The sequence below is a fragment of the Haliaeetus albicilla genome, chromosome 22 (genome assembly GCF_947461875.1).
Source record: "Haliaeetus albicilla chromosome 22, bHalAlb1.1, whole genome shotgun sequence".
Lineage (NCBI taxonomy): Eukaryota > Metazoa > Chordata > Aves > Accipitriformes > Accipitridae > Haliaeetus > Haliaeetus albicilla.
The window spans coordinates 5,232,957-5,251,644 of NC_091504.1; the positions used below are offsets into that span (position 1 = coordinate 5,232,957).

Here is an 18,688-nt window from a genome sequence, read left to right on the forward strand (position 1 = left end):
TGTTTACATCAATAAACGCGTAGAGTATTGATGTGAGGTAGTCTAGGCACTAGAAGAGTCCATTCAGCTTTTCAGTTAGCCCACTGAGTAAAACCCCTTCCCAATTACATTGTCTGTAGATCTGCTGCTGACATCTTCTGGATTGCCACCGCCTTTGAATGCTGAATCCTGGCCAGTTAACTAGAAGAACAGAACACACAGACTCAAAATTAATTGCTATACTGAAGTTACCTTCATATTTGAGTACAGCTTCCAGTCAACACATTAAACATATTAGTGGCCATTCTTAAAACAACATTTAGACAACACTACCCTTACCACACAGGAATCTCAAGCCTCGCAAGAAGTCGTACTACCCAAACCTTGAACTCTGTACCTGAAGTATTCAACAGTAGGTAACAGTTCTGCAAGCTGATTCTTTACAAGTGTCAAAATTGAGTTTTTTCTAGTTGTTCTGTGCCTCAAATCAGACGTCAAGCCACACAAACAGCTGTTTAAGGAGAGTTATGTATAGCAAGAAAACAAATCAAGCATTCATCAAAAGCCTCCACAAAAACAAGATTTAACAAGCAACTCCACACGGTCATTTCAGCAGTGGACAACCTGTTGAGTAGGCTGCTGATTTCTAAAGCAGCGAAACTATCAAGAGGCATTCAAAAATCATCTGCCAGAACAAGATTAGCTCATACATCCACATTTATAAGATTCATATCCTCTTCCTTTTGAGATTTGGGGTTTTTTTCTGAATTAAGAACTGCTTCCAGTTCATTGAGCAATCGGTCAGTGCAGTAATATACAAGTACAGTAGCATTTGGAGAGCCTGCCACCAGACCAAAAACAGTCACTAGTGCCAGATCTTGGGAAAAAAAGAATTGTTTAATAGCTATACAGTACGTTCAAGACAATTTCTCACACCTACATCCTAGTAAAACTAGCATTATGCTTAAATTTAGATTCCTGAATCCACTGGGGATGCATATATGCATTTCTTCTCAGTTATGTCATTCATTGCACATCAAGAATTAATTCTACTTCAAACCCTCCCTGGCCTAGCCCCCCTTCCTTACCTTTTCTCCGTCTGCTAGTGTTTTGGGGCGTTCTTCTGATGGAGGTGAATGAGGTCCTTCAGTGGTCACTGAATAAGGTCGTTTAGGTGCAGTGTTCTTAGGATCTGTAATTCGAGTCCCACTTAATTCGTGCTGTCCTTGGACAAAACGTGCTCCTGGTTGAGAAGCTGTGCTACGTCCTGGAATGGTGCTACCAACTGGAGGTCCCAATGTTCGTATTGCAACTGTAGCCTCCACTTCTGTAAGAGACACCGCGCTTCTAGAGTTCAGCCATGAAATTAAAGACTGCATTCCACCCACTACGTCAATACATACTTGAATCAGGAACAGGAATGGAGGGTCCCTTAGACACTGATGGCACAGCTACACGAGGTAGCTTCTCTCTCTTGTTAGCACCGTTAGATTTCTGGTACACAGCATTTCTGTAAGAGTCAGATGCTAGAGTTATAAAATGCTCGTTTGTAAAATACTATACATTTCCTTTCCAGAAAGCCCATGCAAGACACATGTCTATCTTCTTAGCTCATTGTCACAGCTCTACCAAACAACAAACTCACAGGCAATCTAGCACGAGATCTTCATTTTGCTGAACTTCAGACCGCAAATTTAAACTTCAGCCTTTTTTTTAGTCAGTCTCTATGTACTTGTACTGTCTTCCAGCTTAGTATATCCAGCACTCTGTACTGCTTTTCATGAATGTATCTGCTCTACCTATACAGGCATCCCATTTTATTTTATTTTTAATGCTACTCCTACAGTACCAAATGGTCTGAACACAGCAGGCATTACACATTTGGTACTCTTGGGCTATTACTCTCAAGATTACATATTCCTCCTGGGCTGAAGTAGCTCATGAACAAGCAGACCTCCCAGGAAGTGACACACACTTTTACTGCCCGAGTTCTCATACTGCTGCACCAAGGCAGCAGCAGCTCTAGTGTTGCTGTGATCAAGATCAGCACTTCAGCAGAACATCATACTGCTTGGCATTAACCATACTTTTTGTTAGAAGGAACAAAATTACCTACATAAAAAACACTCCGGCTTCAAGTTACACACTAGCCCAAGGGGATCTACATTCAAGACCAAATAATTCCTCCGGTATCCACTTCTCCTTTCTTCTGACATGTCTTCCTGTACATTAAATTCATTTTTTCAAGGATTTCTTTAACCTGCCTCCCCCCACGTGCCCAAAGGAGATGACAGCTTTGTTCCTGACGCCATTAGAGCCCTCCACATGCTTATGAACAACACAGATTCAAACAGGAAATCCTAGACCTCATTCACATCGCGAGTCAGTTAAAAAGCAGCTTCTTCACAGCTTTAAGGTTATGGTGCTAACCTTTCTCTCCCGGCTGTAGAGGTGTCCACTTTAGAAATCTTATGTAACAAAGAGGAATTATCTGGTGTTCTGGAGCCCGTGTCTCTGGAACTGTCCAAACAGCTTCCATCTGAAGAAGTCCTTTTGCGCTGAAGCCCACCAGCATTTTGACTAGTACCTGGCATGCTTTGCTGAAACAACAACATCAAAATAATGAAGTCTTCAAGTAATTATTAAAGCAAAAAAAAAAAATATTGCCAGAAGAGCCCAATTTTTATTATACCTTCTTTCTTTTCTGTAAGGTTTCTGCAGGCAAAAAATGGTGGAGGTGCTTTCTCTTCACATGAGCTGCCTCGATCTTCATACCTTCCTTTAGCACACTGAGGTAGTTAGCCTGGCTGTAAACTAACAGGAAATTTAGTGTTGTAGCTTAGTGGGAATGTTTGCGTTGGGTATTTGTCAAAGTTACACATGGTTTTGTTAGAAACAGCAAGCCTTGAAGTCTGCCCAGCCCAAACAAAGAACAAGAAGTTGTCTCAAGATGAAAGTGACCCCAGGTGCCCATTTCACATCCAGTACAGACCAGATACGTAACAGCTATTTTAAGTTCAAACATGCATTTATGTGCTCAGTTACAGCTGTGGTTTGCTAGTCATGCAGCTCACCTCTGAGCTGATTTTAACCTGAAGGAGATCATACTCCTTAACCCTTAGTTGTCTGGTTGAAGATAGATCTCGATGACTTTCTGAATCAACCCAATTGTGCTCAGCTGATGAGAGAACAGACACCTTACTCAAGATTCAGACTAGTTTTGTTTATTTGATATTTACAGTGGCGATTGTGCGTTTTTTTCCTAACAGTTCTGTAACATCATACAACTTTTCAGTAATTTAGGTGTTAAAACTCTACCTGTCCAAGACAGACTGGATTTGAAGGACATCTGACTTATCAGAACCACTACAATTTAAACCAGTTCTTCTTAAGTGCCTGCAAACAACCTTTCATGCAACTAAAAAACGCTATACTAGCACAGCAGTTTTTACAGAATTAAGGCACATTTAGACAAGTTTAACAAGCCTGTCGTGAGCATAGCTGGAAAGTCAGCTTACTAGCATACAGAGTGGGAATCAAAGGAAGGACATGCAACCCAAACAAAAAGGCTTACAACAAGTCTTTCTGCAGGAGATCTAGAAGTGAAATAAAAGCACAAATATGAACATTCACACCAGCAGGAACAGTTGCTTCAAAGTAAATTCAATAATGTTTTTATGGAAAAGTGAGATCAAGTTCATTTAACAAAAGCCTTCCAAACTGTGAGCCTTATACTCTTGAGCCCATCAACTTTGCCCTCTAAAAATATTCTCTCAAAGTCAAGGCACATGATAAAAGCTTTCTTGCACGTAACTACTGGTCACTCCCACATTTGCCAAAGGATATCACACCTCTCAAGAAATACCTTTTCTGGCCAATCTCTCTGCGTTCAAACCCTATATCTGAAACACACGATAGGCTGTGCTTCACTAAACTGAGAGCGCACAGCTCTGCTAATCAAGTCTGTGCACAGAAATACAGGATTTAACATTAGTTCTAGCCTCTCAGCAGTACACAAACCTTGTTGACGTGATTTACATTTGCCACAACATTCAAACACAGTGCCACTGGATGTAACGTACAAGACAAGCATCAGTTCGGGTAACAGTGCAAGTCTGAGGAAGTCACCCCACCTGGCCTGAAACTCAGACAAGCGTTTTGATGCCTATTTTCTGTGCTTTTCTCATATCCCAAAGCGTGAGCTAAAAAGAAGGTCCGCTTTTACTGCATTTACTCATGTTGTCTGAGCAACACAACACACAGCTCACGCTGGTACCATGGAGAAATGTTTGTTTGCACTGATGAAGAGTTTAAAGGAGTGCACTGTTTAGAACTTTTTGTCCAAACACACTTGTCACTTCAGAAGAGTAACCCGATTTCCTTAGTTTGTCATTATGATAGCAAGGCATGAGCCTCACAGCACACGTGCACTTCTGAAAGGCACAAGAGCAGTCAGCTTGGGAAGAAGTAAACAGACTGTGGAAAAGACCTATACTTTCAGACGACTGCTCAGCCCCAACCCCCTTTATTCTAGCATTATCTAACAACGCTTGCGATATTACTTCATTTCTGCATCTATCAAAAGGAATAAAGTAAGATGAACATGGAGCTTGACGTGCAAGACTGCATGTCGTTACGATGCGACCACTCACTGCCTTTCAAAGTTCTGGGATGGTATCATACACAAACTGTTCTTTTGGAAACAATACTGTCAACAGGCATTCACAACTTATTTTAGAGCCTGATACAGTTAATTCCCACTTCCAAAGTTCAGCAACTGACAACTGCTTTTGACAAGTGTAGCTACACCCAGTAAATGGACATCTCTCTCCTGGCTTCACATCTGACTGTCCACTTCAGGAATCGCAGTTCCTTTCTGATCGTTTACCATGACCTGCAGAACTGTTATTTCACATATGGGATATGGTATATAGGACCGTAGTACACACTTTTGTTTCAAGGTGGACTTACATTGCCAAAGCGTCAAAATAGTATGTTTCTAAGGCTAATCTTCTACGTGTCACGCGCTACAGAAATAGCTAATAGCTAATACCAGAAGGAAGCACAATTCACTTTGCGAAGCAACTTGCACTAGAATAAAAAAATATGAAACCCTACGAGACTAGAGCAAAATAGAGGCTTACCTGTATCCTTGAATGACTGTATAACGCACGTTAAATCAACGTTAACACTTTCTGCATTTTCCACTTTCCTAAACACGATTCCAAGAAACCACATTGACACATATCCACTCCTAAAAAGACAGAGTCACAAATCTATCATTTATGCACAGATGCCAGTTATTTGGGTGCTAGTATCTACTCTCAAGAAGGGATTAAGCAAAACAGTTTAGTTGTACGCAGCAGCTAAAGACTGGAGTCAGCCCATACTCAAGTTCTCCGAGAACTCCTCTCTCAAGTTCTCCCTTCTTTAAAAAGATCCTACATGCTCAGAACCTTGCCCGTCACACCTCGTACCTACCAAACAGTAGGTACGTAACTGAGCATCTCTCACAGGTAAGCTGAGGTGAAGGAATATAAACAAGGTACAATACATCAGCCACACTTCAGTTCAGAAAAGTAATGAAACTCACTGTTTACAAAGTTCTCGGCTGCCAGGGAAAGACTGTGGCTTTACATGTGCAATAGATATAAATTCATTCCTCTCCAAGTTTCCAACCAGCACACGAATTTTAGATTCCACAAGGCCAATCCTGATAAGAACAAGAGACATTTACTCATTTTTGACTGTATCCAGCACAGTAGTTATATGCTTTCTTATAATACAATGCTAGTACAAAAATGCTAACCAGTCAGTAAGTAGTAAGTTTCATTCAGCTGAGCAGATACTAGATATTTATATCACACACACTGGAGCTGGAGATGTTTCCAGGGACATTGGAGCTTCAAAGTTTCCAAAGACAGAGGCAGTAAGTAAGTTTAACTTGTGCTCTTAACAGGTCAGACACAACACTTCAACATACAACCTGTGATGAAAATATCAACAAGAAGCAGATTCCCAGCACCTCTGGCTGCATTTTGAAGTGCAGCAAAACTTCTTTTTTACCCCAAAGACCAAGGAGAACAACCGTTTAGAAAAGGCTCGAGCACAACTCTTCCATTACACCTGAGTAAAGAAGCTATTCTTCCTGCAGATTGACCTGTGAAAAGAGTTTACCCTCTTCCAGCCAAACTGAAGAATACAGTTCCTTTAATAAACAAACGATCCAGTCAACACAGTCTCATCAGAGACTTACCCAAGAAATGTATCATGACCACAAAGGCTATTGAAGTACTGGCATTTTACCCTTCTACCTAAAACACTGCTACCCTTGAAAGCAGTCAGAACTCTGTACGTTCTTCACAAGTATCTTATGTTGATGAACAACAGAGATGTGCCATCTATTCCCAAATCCATTCAAGAGCTGGTGAACTAAACTTGTTCTTAGAGCAAACGGAAGCAGGTTTGTCTTCTGCTTTTCATTTTCCCAGATGCAAAACTAAGCCCCGTTTGCTGCCATTTCTGTCACTGCAAAAACGTCAGCTTTTACTGCAGCCAGAACTTTCCTCATCTTTATTGTGAGATACAATAAGCCTTCTTCACTTCAAACATGTCACATTAAAAACTATTTGGCTCTAAGCCCTCTGCCCATAACTCCTTGTTGCATACCTAACTGTGACTGACATCAAGCTGTAGCTGACACGATTTTTAAGTGAACAAATTAACAAGTTCAGGTAAGAGGTATTACCTACTAGAGCTATTTTTCAACAGGAAAGAAGATGTCTTTCAGAGGTAGCACAAGAATTAAATCATTTGCCTTAAACTGCAAGCCAAACCCTGAAGTATAACCAAAGTGTCCTCAGAACAGGGGTCTGGTACACACAGCTATTTTCCTTGCTTACTTGAGCAAGGCAGGCAAAGCACTCGTTTCTTCAGAATAAGAACACCACACACATTACAGTACCTTAATTCCTCACCGTTTCCCCTTATTTCAAGACTCACAGTTAGTCAGCCCATTCACACAGGTTCAACAAGTTATTATTGGCATGTCTCCCTTGAGACAGTGACAAATACCATGTCAGAAGCAGTCATGTTCTCTAACCACAGTTGAAGTGGTTCTCACATTACCTTTCACAAAGTAGATCAGCACTCCTGCAATTTACCTATCCACTACCAAGCATGCTGAGATGATCATTTCCAGCACTAAACACAAGATGCCTGAGCACACTACTAGATTAAAACTCAGTAAACACTATTTATCAGCATTCAGGTACTCTGTGCAGACGGTCAGGTTTCACCCTGATTAAACAGCCTTGTTTCACTTCACTGGAGAAAAGTAGGCTCTGGAACAGGCGGACTACCTAACCAGAGCAACTTAGCATTGAGTGCAATCTAGTCCTAAATTAAATATTACATCCAGTAAAAAAGCTATGAAACCAAGTCTTCTAAGGCTCTACAACAGTTGTCTTCAAAGTGTCGGGGGGGACGTACCCCAGGGGGTGCACAAGACAATCCACTGGGTCCAGGAAGAAAAGATTAGAGCTTCAGTAATGTGTACGTAACTTGCAAAGAAGTAGATATAGACCGCAACTATGTGTTCAAAAATGACTATTTTTGTTGTTGTTTTGCTCACAGGAGTGCACAAAAGTTTGGAGACCACTGCTCTGTAAGTCAGTAAAAGATCAAGCTCTCCAGTGTCCACTACGCATCTGATGACATCAAGTAATCCCCATTTACTTCAGTCTCTGCAACAAGGAACATCTTCCTAACTGAAGTAGCCTTGGGTAAGTAGTCTCCTTAGACTCCTGGCATCTGCTTCTCCAGATGACACAGAGCATACGCACACTAACCCTCTTTGTTCCTTCTCATCATGACTTAGGTCTTTAGGTTAACTTCTTAAACAGCAAGATAACTTATGCTAACTTCCCTTCACAAGAAAGCTTTTAGTTTTGCTGAGGAACTGTCTACTTAACTCCGTACTGTATTCCATGCCTAGCTGCACAGTCAAATACTTTATTTTTGTGAACTGTATTAACCAAATGAAGCGCAACACTGAACTGAGCGTCAATGATGTATTGAACCCACACTCAAAGCAAGACTTACCACTCCAAGTGATGCTCTTTAGTAGAGGCACTAGCAGTCAGCACAATATAATGTCTAGAAGAAAAGAAAAAGTAACATCCTAGCTCAGGACTTGATATTCCTTCAAATGAAACCAAAACTGCCTTAAATGTATAGAAAATGACTTCCAGACAAGACACATTATATCCTGCAGGCAGCACAGTATTAACTGAAGAAAAACTGATTACATCCTTCAGAATTGCGTTCTGCTGCCTTCTGAGTATCAGAGCTGATTTTTTTTTAATAAAAACAGTGTCAGTGGCAAAACACAAACAGTTTTTCTATCTTCCCTCTACTTATCCTTACCAAAATTCCTATGACTACCTCCAGCTTCTGAAAAACAAACATATCAATGCCATCTCGTATTTCGACTGCAAGCTAAAACTCACTATGCTAACCAGTACGGCAATCATTTCAAGTTCAGGTAACAGATTTCATACATACTTGTATTTCTGAAAGAAGCCCAGTGGTTCAAAGAGCTTTGACCAGTCTGATTTTCCTTGGAGAATCTCATTCGTGACTGCAAGACCTACAATTAAGGTTGAAAACCTTACTACCATTTTGTTTTTAAGACTAGCAGAGCGTGATAGAAACTTCATAAGAGAAAGGTTTTGAACAGTAATTGACAGATCAAAACGCAGGAATTCCCTTGACACAATACAGGCCTACTACAACAGTTCATTGTAAAACTGGTCCCTTGTTGCCTGCAACAGGTATACTTCCCAGAGAACTCTTCTGCCTAAAAGGGCACAACACCACACGGAATATAACCAAGTCAGGTAATGTGGTTTCATATTGCAAGAATTACACCTTTTAAGCAGTTAATAAGCATGGAAAGAACTTTACCATGTCTGAACTCCTCCACCATTACCGCTCGCGTTGATGTGGATACGTTGTATGTAGAGTTCTGCTGCGGATAGGCTGGGGTGATGATAGGCATTACGTGGTATCGGTCTGATGGGTTCACCTGTGATGTTAAAACAATTGTGCTCGGCACCAGCAGCTTAGCTTAGAAGAAAGGTTAAAGGCTTCCAAATTCCATGTCTACATACCCTGGGGTCCCATACTGGTAAATTAAGATTGCTCTCTTCCTGTTGTTTCAGCAATACAGGTCTTGGCCACTCCCTAAACAAGAAAAGCCAGGAACTGACCGTCCATTTAAAACTCTGCCATGTAATTCAGGGTAGGACTGAATGGTGTTGGTCTAAATCTTACATAAAGAACCACCTCAGAAAGTGTTACTGCTTTACGCAAATCAAAATAGTCATAAATAGCTCTTACCATTCTGAAAAAACCAAGAAGAACTTGTTCACCAGAGTAGAAGCCAAAGCGTTTGGGTAGAGTTGACACGTTCTCGCTACTAGCACAGCACAGGAAACCCCACCAAGAAATCCCAGCACGTTGGAGTAAATGCCACGTCCTACAATGCAGACATTGTCCTTAGCCTGTAGTCTTCCCATGCCCAAGTATAGTCCTTCAAATTTACAGCACCACCTTCACAATCTATAGAATACCTAGCACCCTTCAGCCTCCAAGTCAGTTATTTTTGCAGTGCAACGAGGCCAAAACTGTTGGTCCTTACAGCGATGAGAAAAAGAATCGGTACCACACCACTTCCCAAAATGCTGCTACTCTGAAATTTGCCTGCATTGCTACAGCTACTGCTTCACTCCAACTTCCCTTAAGAAGAAGGTTCTGCCATTCTTCTAGCACTTGCTCTAGTCACATGCGCAAACGGTATTTTCTTATTCCTTATCTATCAAGCTTTTATACCTCACTGGGCATTTTTATCCTTTCTAGTCAGGTTCCTGGTAAGCAATGCAGCACCTTGTCTTGTAGGCACTCCCCTCATCTCCCCACTCTACCCCCATTAAAAAAAACACAGAATCTACCCCACGGACAGTCCTTGAATCTAAACCAAAACACAGGTTTTGAACTAAAACCTGTTATCTAAACAGCTATCCAAAGATGAAGGACTTCTAACGCTATTGTTTTTTCAGCACGAGGTGCCTCTGAAAAGTTTAAAGATCACAAACAATCACATCACTCACGTTTTGCCCACAGTTTAACTGCACGGAGCGTGAGCCGGAAGTTCTCTTTATTTGGCACTAGGTGCAGTATTTCATCAGTAACTCTGCAGCCTGTAAGAAAAAACAGTTGAAGTACAGCACTTCCTGGTAGCAGGTACAAGTCAGTTCTGTGCTATACTGGATCAATAGCTTACAGTTTGTCCTGCAAGTCTATGAAAACAAGTTTGCATTACTTGCTTTGTATTACCTTAAAAATCAGAGGTTACACATAACCTTACAGACACATAACATAACAAATTAGAGGTCACACATTCAGTATCACCTCAGGCAACTGGTGCCCCCAACAGCTTTTTCATACTTTAGACCACAGCCAACAATTTTCAATAAGGCCCTTCTACAGGATTCCGAAAGCTAGGTTTCTTTCAACAGCCAGGAACAATTAAACCAGTCCGTGTTAAACAGTGAGCAACTTCGGCTTCAGGTATTTTAAATATCCTTTTTTTTTTTTTAATGAACTACCACACATTCTTCTCTATCAAGTGCTCTACCTATTCATCTGAAGCAGCTTCTGTGGCAAACTGGAACACCACACACACCCCAATCAAAGAAACATGAAACACAGGTCTATCTAAACACACAACTTGAAACAGCTAAATCTAAGCCCACTCGCCACCTCCTCAGATCTCAAGTATACAGGGGATCAGTTTCTGCATCCTGTACAGAAACTTGGGGTGTGTAACGTGCATTCCATACCAACTTTAGTAACATTTTCTTGTTAAAGATGTGCAAATATGCTTACCATTTAAGCTCCGTATACATCTTATATCCAGGCTTCTGAGACACGAGTTGTCTCTGAGATCAAGATTATCAGCAACAGTTGGCACAGACAGTCTTGCAAACACGAGATCAATCTTAAGAGGAAAAAAGTGCCAACCGTTAGAATGCCCCGCAGTCTGCAAACAGCACACTGGTGGGGGACAGTTCCTCAAGTCTAAAAAGAGTGGTTAACATTTGTATTTAGAATTATGTGACTATAGATACATCTCCCAAGAGATTTATTTGCCAGAAGACTCAATGTAATTTCTAGAAGTTCCCAATTTTATTTACAAAGCCTTCACTGCATCACCCCTTTCTTTTTAAGCCAGGGAAAGGAAGAGGGCATTTTAAGTTGGAAAAGATTACTCTAGACTTAGAGTTTCAATCAAAAGGGAACTTAAAATTATTCACAGAATTAAGACTTAAGTTCAGTCACCTCAACTATCCTTCAGCAAAGGAGAGAGCATTTCCTTTATGCAGTAAGCCCTTTTGATCCTGAAGTATCTGGATTTTAGTACAGTCTGAGGCAAGAAGATTATCCTGTGAAAGTCTGTACCAGATAAAGGCCACAAAAAGGTCACTGAATAAATCTCTTCGTGATAGTGATACCAAGCAGTAACTTGCTTAGGTACTACAGCAGGCAGGTCTTGATTCATTGTATAGGATGTATTCAAGATAGCTGGATTCCTGCAGCTGACAAACCTAGGCGGGAGTCAAATGAGTACTTTCACTTTCCCTTTTCCAGATTGTTTGTCCCATGACCACTTCATTTTGGATTTGCAGCAAAACATTTAGTCTGCTCACATGATTCGTACAGTGAACTACACTGTACACATCCCTCTGTAGGTACCTAGCTTGGCAGAGCTAAGAAGACTTAGCAAGGACACCGCCTCTGCTCCCACTCTGCACGATCCTAGGGATAAATGCTATTCAAGCAGGCTACCCTGGTCTACAGCACAGGCCTAGAAAAAGATGTCCCTGATGCTCCCATGCCTGCTAGGCTCCCTAGGGGCTTATTTTCCTATAAGCTCCCGTTCTACTGCAATGTCTTCTCCTCGGATACGTTGCGGTCCAATATAGCACAGTCACAGCTCCCTGGAAAAGTTATCCTATTCCAAAGCAAGAAAAAATTTACCCACTTAAAAAAAATAAACAAATGCTTACCTCAATGCCATCAAACTCAAACTTGACAACTGGTACATATGCATCTTCAACTGCCTGGAAAGGAGAGGATAACTGTGTAAGAAAACATGGTTTGCTACTTTAATGTTTCTCCTGAACTACGACCAAATGCAGAATTTACACTGCTAACTACTCAGTATAAAGACTGAGTTGCTTCCAAACCAAAAGAATTGTTCCTAAGCTGCAAGCAGTATAGCAAGCACTAAGATGGTATAATACTAGCTTTAACAAGTTATTTAGCCAAGAGATTTGGAGGCTGATCATGTATTGTAATGAACAAACAGTGCACAATGAGCCATCAGCATCAGAGGTTGTAAGGTACTTACCTTGGTGGTGAGGAAGAAAAGCAAGAGATTTTTGTAGCTATCTTACTACTGGTTAACATCCAGAGAAAGCGAGGAAATTCTGTCCGCGTTTGACAGCACGCGCTAGCCTCCTGTATTTTTATTTTCTACCATGCCTGAGATGCTATCAGCTACCTTATGGGACAGTTTTCAATTTTGTAGACCACTTGTCAGAAAGGTGCCACAGCCCACTGAGTCTGTCTTCGGTCACCTAAACAAAGGCTCATTAGCTATGCATATGAAGTCTTTCAAAATGTCTGCACAAGGAAGACCAGGCAGAGAGAAACACTTCTCAGGAGTTCGGTTCTATACGCAAGGTACACAACATGTGCACGAGAGGGTCATTTTACAAGGCAGTTTTGTATAGTCACAGCACAGCTCCTATTGACTTTATGCAAAGCTGACTGTGCGTCTCTTCTACAAAGTCTCAGGCTGAGTAGCCAGAGAAGAACAGGACCAGAGAAGAATGAATTAGAGGTCCTAAAGTACACCCAGAGGAACACCATGGCAAAGGTACTGACAGAAACCTTTCCACATCACATTCAACTTCCTTAGCTCTCAGGCTGCCCCTTCCTCTACCTGCATGCAGTTACCTTCTTGCCAAGCCCCTTGCTACAGCTAAGATGAAAGCAAGGCTCCTAGGGACAACCTTGCTTTTGGATACTATAGCCCACTCATTCCCAAACCATGGGTAGGGGAGAAGTGAACCACAGAGATTCTCATTGGACGTACAGTCATTGGGGAAGGGAACCAAAAGCTTGACTTCAACACTTTCCTGCTGCGTAGACAGTATTTTACAAGGGGCTCAGAAACAAGTCCCTCTTTAATTTTGGTCTGTAAGACAATCACTACCAATAGGAGTCTTTAACAGGAATATTCTTATTGTCGGAGTTGCACAATCTATCAAGGAGAGAGCTTGCTTACTCTTAGCTTTTTTATTTCCTCCTGACGTTTTAGTTTTTCAAAGAACGACTGAAAGAAATCCGATCTTTCTACATGTCTAGGAGCAACACAAGCCACATCTATGTCAGCACCTGCAAAGAGATGCCATTTCTTCTGTTACTGTTGGAAGACACTTTCAAACATTACAACTATGACCAGACAACAAAAGTTTACCTTTAGTGTGTACTCCAAGCCTGTAAGAACCAAACGTAAATATTTTGCCACCACCATTTGCTACTACTGAAGGGGGAAGATTCTGTGGGTAGAAGAGAAAGAGTTTTCTGGAGAACAGAAGATACACGTTGACCTACGTGCAAGTTTAACTAGCATATAAGTTACTTAGGAAGACTACAACAGCCTCCATAAACAATGTCTTCTCCCTCCCATACCGAGTTGTTAGTCTAATAGACTGATACTGTTTTTCTGAAGGGAGTGCTTGCAACTCACAAACAACAGCAACAAAAAAGGTGAGTAATGTAGCAGTCGCTTCATCAATTTAAACAAATTAAGACCTATTATCAGTCTTCCCTGCAGCAGACCCACGTAAATTAACACCATCTAAGAGCCATACCAAAGGCAAGTCTAGAGTAATAATTTCAAACTAGATTGAGTGCTGTAGGCTGTCTGGGGCAAGTTTACTGCCCAGTTACCATCTATCTCCCCCCACAATGTCTTGTTTCAGCTTTGTTAACCGCTACAAGTCAACTGATAGAGCCACTTCACAAATTTGTTCAGTGCCCCAAGGACTTGAAGGTCTTCATCTGAAGTATCTTTTATACATTATTTCAATGGCTCTTACTACAGATCTCCTTGATACTTAAGAAGGAAGTTAAATGTTGAACTTTAGCATAAATCCTAGTTAGTATCGCCTTTGGAAGAAACAAAAAGGCTTCAGCTGTTTTGATAAGGACCTATCAAAAAACCTTACCTTGCTCTCACCAAGTTCTGAAATCCATTCTTTGACCAAGTGATTCAGTCTACCAAGAACGACCAGCCTGTAAAGAAAACTCATGTTAAGTTTGCCTTAAAAAAACCCCCAGGACATTAACAAATTTTACAGTCTTGTTATACCTGTGATTCAGTTCTTCCTCCTCTTCAAATACCCCCAATGCTTTCATCGCTTCAAGCAGCTTCTGAGTATGAATGGAATCTATATCTGTAGGAGGAGCCAAGCTAATTGCAGAAGTAATTCCATAGTGCCTTGGAGGCTGGTTCTGCAGCCTAGGAGTACTGGGGGAGAAAATAAAATACCAAAGACTCCACAAAACAAAAAAACAAAAACCAGCAAAACAACCACCACCACCTTACTGCAAAACACCCTTCCGCTTACAGGTTTCCAAATCAGCTTCTGCCCTTTTGCCCAGCATTAACATAAATGAGGGAAAAAAGATCCTGCTTATGGTTTTTAGATAATTTGACCTAACTTAGAAACTACGTCTTTAAAAAGCACTTGTGGATATAAGAAAAGATCCAAGTTGCTACCATCTGAAGACAGCGTATTTGCATTGCGCTAGACAGTTAGAACTGATCGCCAGGAAATGAAAAGGTTTGAAATCCACTAAGGGTGACACTACGTACAGCACAAGTTTTGGACACATTTCAGTTTCACAGCACTTTTGAGTTAAGGTTATTCCCATCAGCTTCCTGATCACATTAAACAAGACAATTTAACACTGGCTTCTTTTAGTTCAGTGTATTTGCTGTGCTTCTACTGATTCTGAAAGGACATTATAGTTGATTGCAGAGCAAGGACAAAGTGGTCTGTTAAACAGAGTTGTTGCAGTAAATTCAGCATTACCTTGGTTTTGTCTATGGAAGAGGATGAAGGAAAACATCAACCAATCTGCAGCTAATGTTGCTAGCAGAGCCTTGTGCTCTTAACACAGCGTTCCATTTTTATAGCTCAGAGGCTTAGCTCTACATACATCTGGTTTAATCTAAATCCAAGAGATGTACGCAGAGCAGCACAAGTTAAGCTCTGTTTGTAGAAGGTGCTCAAATCTGCTTTAGCTAGCTCACTGCCCAGTTAGGCAGAGCATTACCAGCTGAAACCAGGAGAGAGAAAGGAGTGGCACAGGAGGTAAGAACTGTACTTAATGGATCAAGGGTCTCTACAGAAACACTAGTAGCAAAAGGGGACACACATTAAAAAGGTCTACAACTCATCGTGCTTGTCAAAGAGTCCATATCCAGACCCTAAGGCTACAGGGATTAATGATGGCATTATTCAAACCGGCTATTTTCCTACTTCACAAATGGACAGCTCCAAATCTTAGCTGGGTTAGTCAAGAGACGCTTAGAACTATTTAAGGTATCTGACCCACTTTGGCTGGAATGGGATGAGGAAATGCTCAAAGGACAGCCTCAACACTTGATTTTAAAAAGATAGCTTATTACAACTCCTTATTTCTAATTGTTGCCTTTACTCTGCCACTGAGGGAAGATGGATTTCTCTCTCGCAGAGTAGCTTTGTCCAACTAGAGACATAGCTTTTAGTCACCTAGTGGGCTCCCCCACCCCCCTTCTCTATGAGCTCATTTTTCAAACTTTTTTCTAGGCCTTTTCCAAAAAGCTGGAGGGGGTGGGGGGTGGTATTAGGACTGTAGTCCTATTAACTAGTCTCCCCAGTCAGAACGGCTGTTTACTTTCAAGTGTAACTAGGCCCTGACCTAATTTGCCTTGCCTTGTTTATAGGCATTGTCAACTTCCACTTCATAAGCAAAAATATTCCTAATGCGTATTTTCCTTCTTATGATACCATTTTCATAACAAATACAGAAGGAAAGCCTATGTTTAATTGCTGTGCATTACATCTAAATTAAAACGCCTACAGCAGCAACTTCCTACATGCTTTACGTATTACTTGCAGCGTACAACTTGCACTTCAGAAAGTTTGCACAACACAAGAATGGCTTCTAGACTTTGCTAGCATCCAAGATCTTTCCAGCGTACAGAAGGCCACCACCTAGCTGCCTTTCATTGCTCCATTCTTCCTACAGAGGCTATAATTAGAGACTGACATAAAGGACAATATCAATGAGATATATCTGATATTATGAAGAGCCAATTCTTTTAGTCAATAGTAGATATTTTACAGCTGCTTGCATGTATTACTGAAAATTTGATCTCACACCTTAAAAGTTGAGGAAAATGGCACTTGGAAAGTTTTACTGAGAGAGTGACTTATGCCCAATAGAATTCGTTCCCCTTTTAGAATTAATTAAATAAATAATTAAAGACATAAAACCTTCCTTCTCTCTCTCTCAACTGTACCAGGCTGCCAGGCATATACAAAGAAGAGATCTTATGAGACAAAGTAGCATACGTGGCATACTACCTATTCCTCCACCAGCCTTCTGTTTAAATGAGAAGTCTGTGGCAGTTTAATATTTTGCCAACTCTTGCTATGATTTGTCCACCATAGGGAACACCTCCAACATACTTCTGTTGCGAGAGATCCCAATTTTGTACAAGAAGTTCAACTGATTTGTTCCAAGGTTCGTCGCTCCTTTATAGCTTCACAAAGCTGCGAGCCATTTCTCCTGCATACTCCGAGAGACAACGGATAAGTTTACACTATTACAGTTCAGGGAGTTGCCTTCAGCCATCAGGGCGGTGTAGGAGCCTTCACCGTGAATGCGTCTCTCCCACTCATGAGGTTGGCTTGCCTCCAGCCAGGTAGAAATGTATCACTCCAGCTTTTTCCACCCTCACCACTTGGGAGGAGGAATGACTGCAAATTAGCTCCTGAACCCCCAAAATTGATAGCACAAACCAAACCAAACCAAAAACCCCCAAGCAACAAACCAACCAAACCCAACCAACCAAGAAAACCCCCAAACCCCATGACCTTCACTGAAGTAAAACCACCTACACCTCCCATTCCTACCACACAAACTCATGCTAAAAATAGCCTGCAGACACCTGCTGGCAAGCTAAAGCACCTTGTTCCCGACGACAGCATTCAGAGAAAGCCACCTTTTTTTCTGCCTTGAAGCTGGGTTGGTAGCCCGAGAGCAGCACCCAGCCGCAGGCCGTTACGAGCTTATGGTGACAACGCAGTGCCGAGACACAACAGAGAACCTTACGCATAACTACGTTAAAACCAGGGGCTCTGACAAATTTTTCTAACCTAAATGATTCTATGACTGTAGGGTTCAATTATATGGAACTTAGTTACTGGGCCTGAAAGTAGCTCATGGTCGCAAGAGCGTTCCAGACACCTTTAGAAGGCCTTGAACAGAATAAACAAGAAGATAGAAGAAGAAACATCCCAATTAGAAGAACACAGGTGCACATTCCACGATAAAGGGAACTTGGCACCAACAACCTCAATCCAGGGGCTTATCTTGGCCAACTGGACTGAGACAAGTTTCGCATGCTCTAGTTAATCTAGCCAATTATGTCCTGTGTTTATGCGCGTGTACAGAGCGAGTATAACTAACTGTATCTTATGTTTATACGCGTGGACAGTATCGATACAACCAATCACATTTTATGTTTGTGCGCGTGGACACCAAATGCTTGCATGCAGCAGCCAATCAAAGCTTCTAAACAACTTAGAGAATTGTATAAGAATGATCAGCTAGGCTCAATAAACTGGCGACTTTAATCATCATATTGGTGTTCTATCGTCCGGGCCCCGCATGGAATAACCCTAAACCCTACATATGACTCTATAAAGGAGGTGCTTGTCTCGTTGGGTTGGTATTTGAATGAGCCGTTGGTACTGCTGTTGGTACCCAACCTGATGACAGGTTTGCAGGAGATGGGGGATATCCTGGAGGGGGGACAGTGTACCCAGCAGACGGAGGCTGACCAGGTGGCAACTGAGGAGGAAACGGGCTTGGTGGTAGCCCCGGTGGAAGAGGAAGCGCATGGGGTGCTGGAGGATACACGGAAGGTGGAGGCACAGGCACAAAGACTGGTGTTGATGCTGGTAGTGTTGGGGCCCGAGTCCTTTGGGTACGTTCACTGTTCGGGCGGCCTCGATTTGAGCTTCTAAAGAAACCCCCACACATGCGTCACGGTTTGTTACTCTCTCTCCCCTCATTTTAAAGAGGAAAGCCAATGAAGCGGGAGCGTGGTGGCAAGCACTTCTTGTTCTCAACTGAAGCCTTTTTCTCCCTGCTCTCTGTTCATTTGAGACTACACTCATTTCTTGACCCTCCTACTAGCCTTCCACATCCTCACCCCCAACACTTCCCTCAGTCTGCTCTCCTCAGACTCAGCTTTGCGACTGTGGATGGAGGCTGCCCAGGCTTAAAAGAGACT

General features: G+C 41.8%; 1 protein-coding gene across 1 annotated transcript; it reads right to left on the bottom strand.

Moving 5' to 3' along the window:
• Positions 1 to 1,371: 1,371 nt before the first annotated feature.
• On the bottom strand, positions 1,372 to 17,506 carry LOC138690605 (poly(A) polymerase gamma-like). Its single transcript, XM_069810660.1, has 18 exons — positions 17,503 to 17,506; positions 14,486 to 14,717; positions 14,343 to 14,409; positions 13,589 to 13,670; positions 13,397 to 13,506; positions 12,111 to 12,164; positions 10,930 to 11,041; positions 10,152 to 10,241; positions 9,382 to 9,520; positions 9,153 to 9,225; positions 8,947 to 9,067; positions 8,545 to 8,629; positions 8,083 to 8,136; positions 5,573 to 5,692; positions 5,124 to 5,233; positions 2,672 to 2,793; positions 2,410 to 2,579; positions 1,372 to 1,489 (listed from the first exon to the last, which is right to left on the bottom strand). The coding sequence occupies exons 1-18, from the start codon at positions 17,504 to 17,506 to the stop codon at positions 1,372 to 1,374; spliced, it is 1,863 nt and encodes a 620-aa protein (XP_069666761.1).
• Positions 17,507 to 18,688: the final 1,182 nt, after the last annotated feature.

Excerpts from the sequence above, each read along its gene's own strand:
- LOC138690605 (XM_069810660.1), bottom strand. Across the intron at positions 13,671-14,342 it reads CAGAACTTGGTGAGAGCAAG|AATCTTCCCCCTTCAGTAGT; the intron begins GTAAGGTTTTTT and ends TTCTACCCACAG. Across the intron at positions 8,137-8,544 it reads GGCTTCTTTCAGAAATACAA|ACATTATATTGTGCTGACTG; the intron begins GTATGTATGAAA and ends CTTTTCTTCTAG.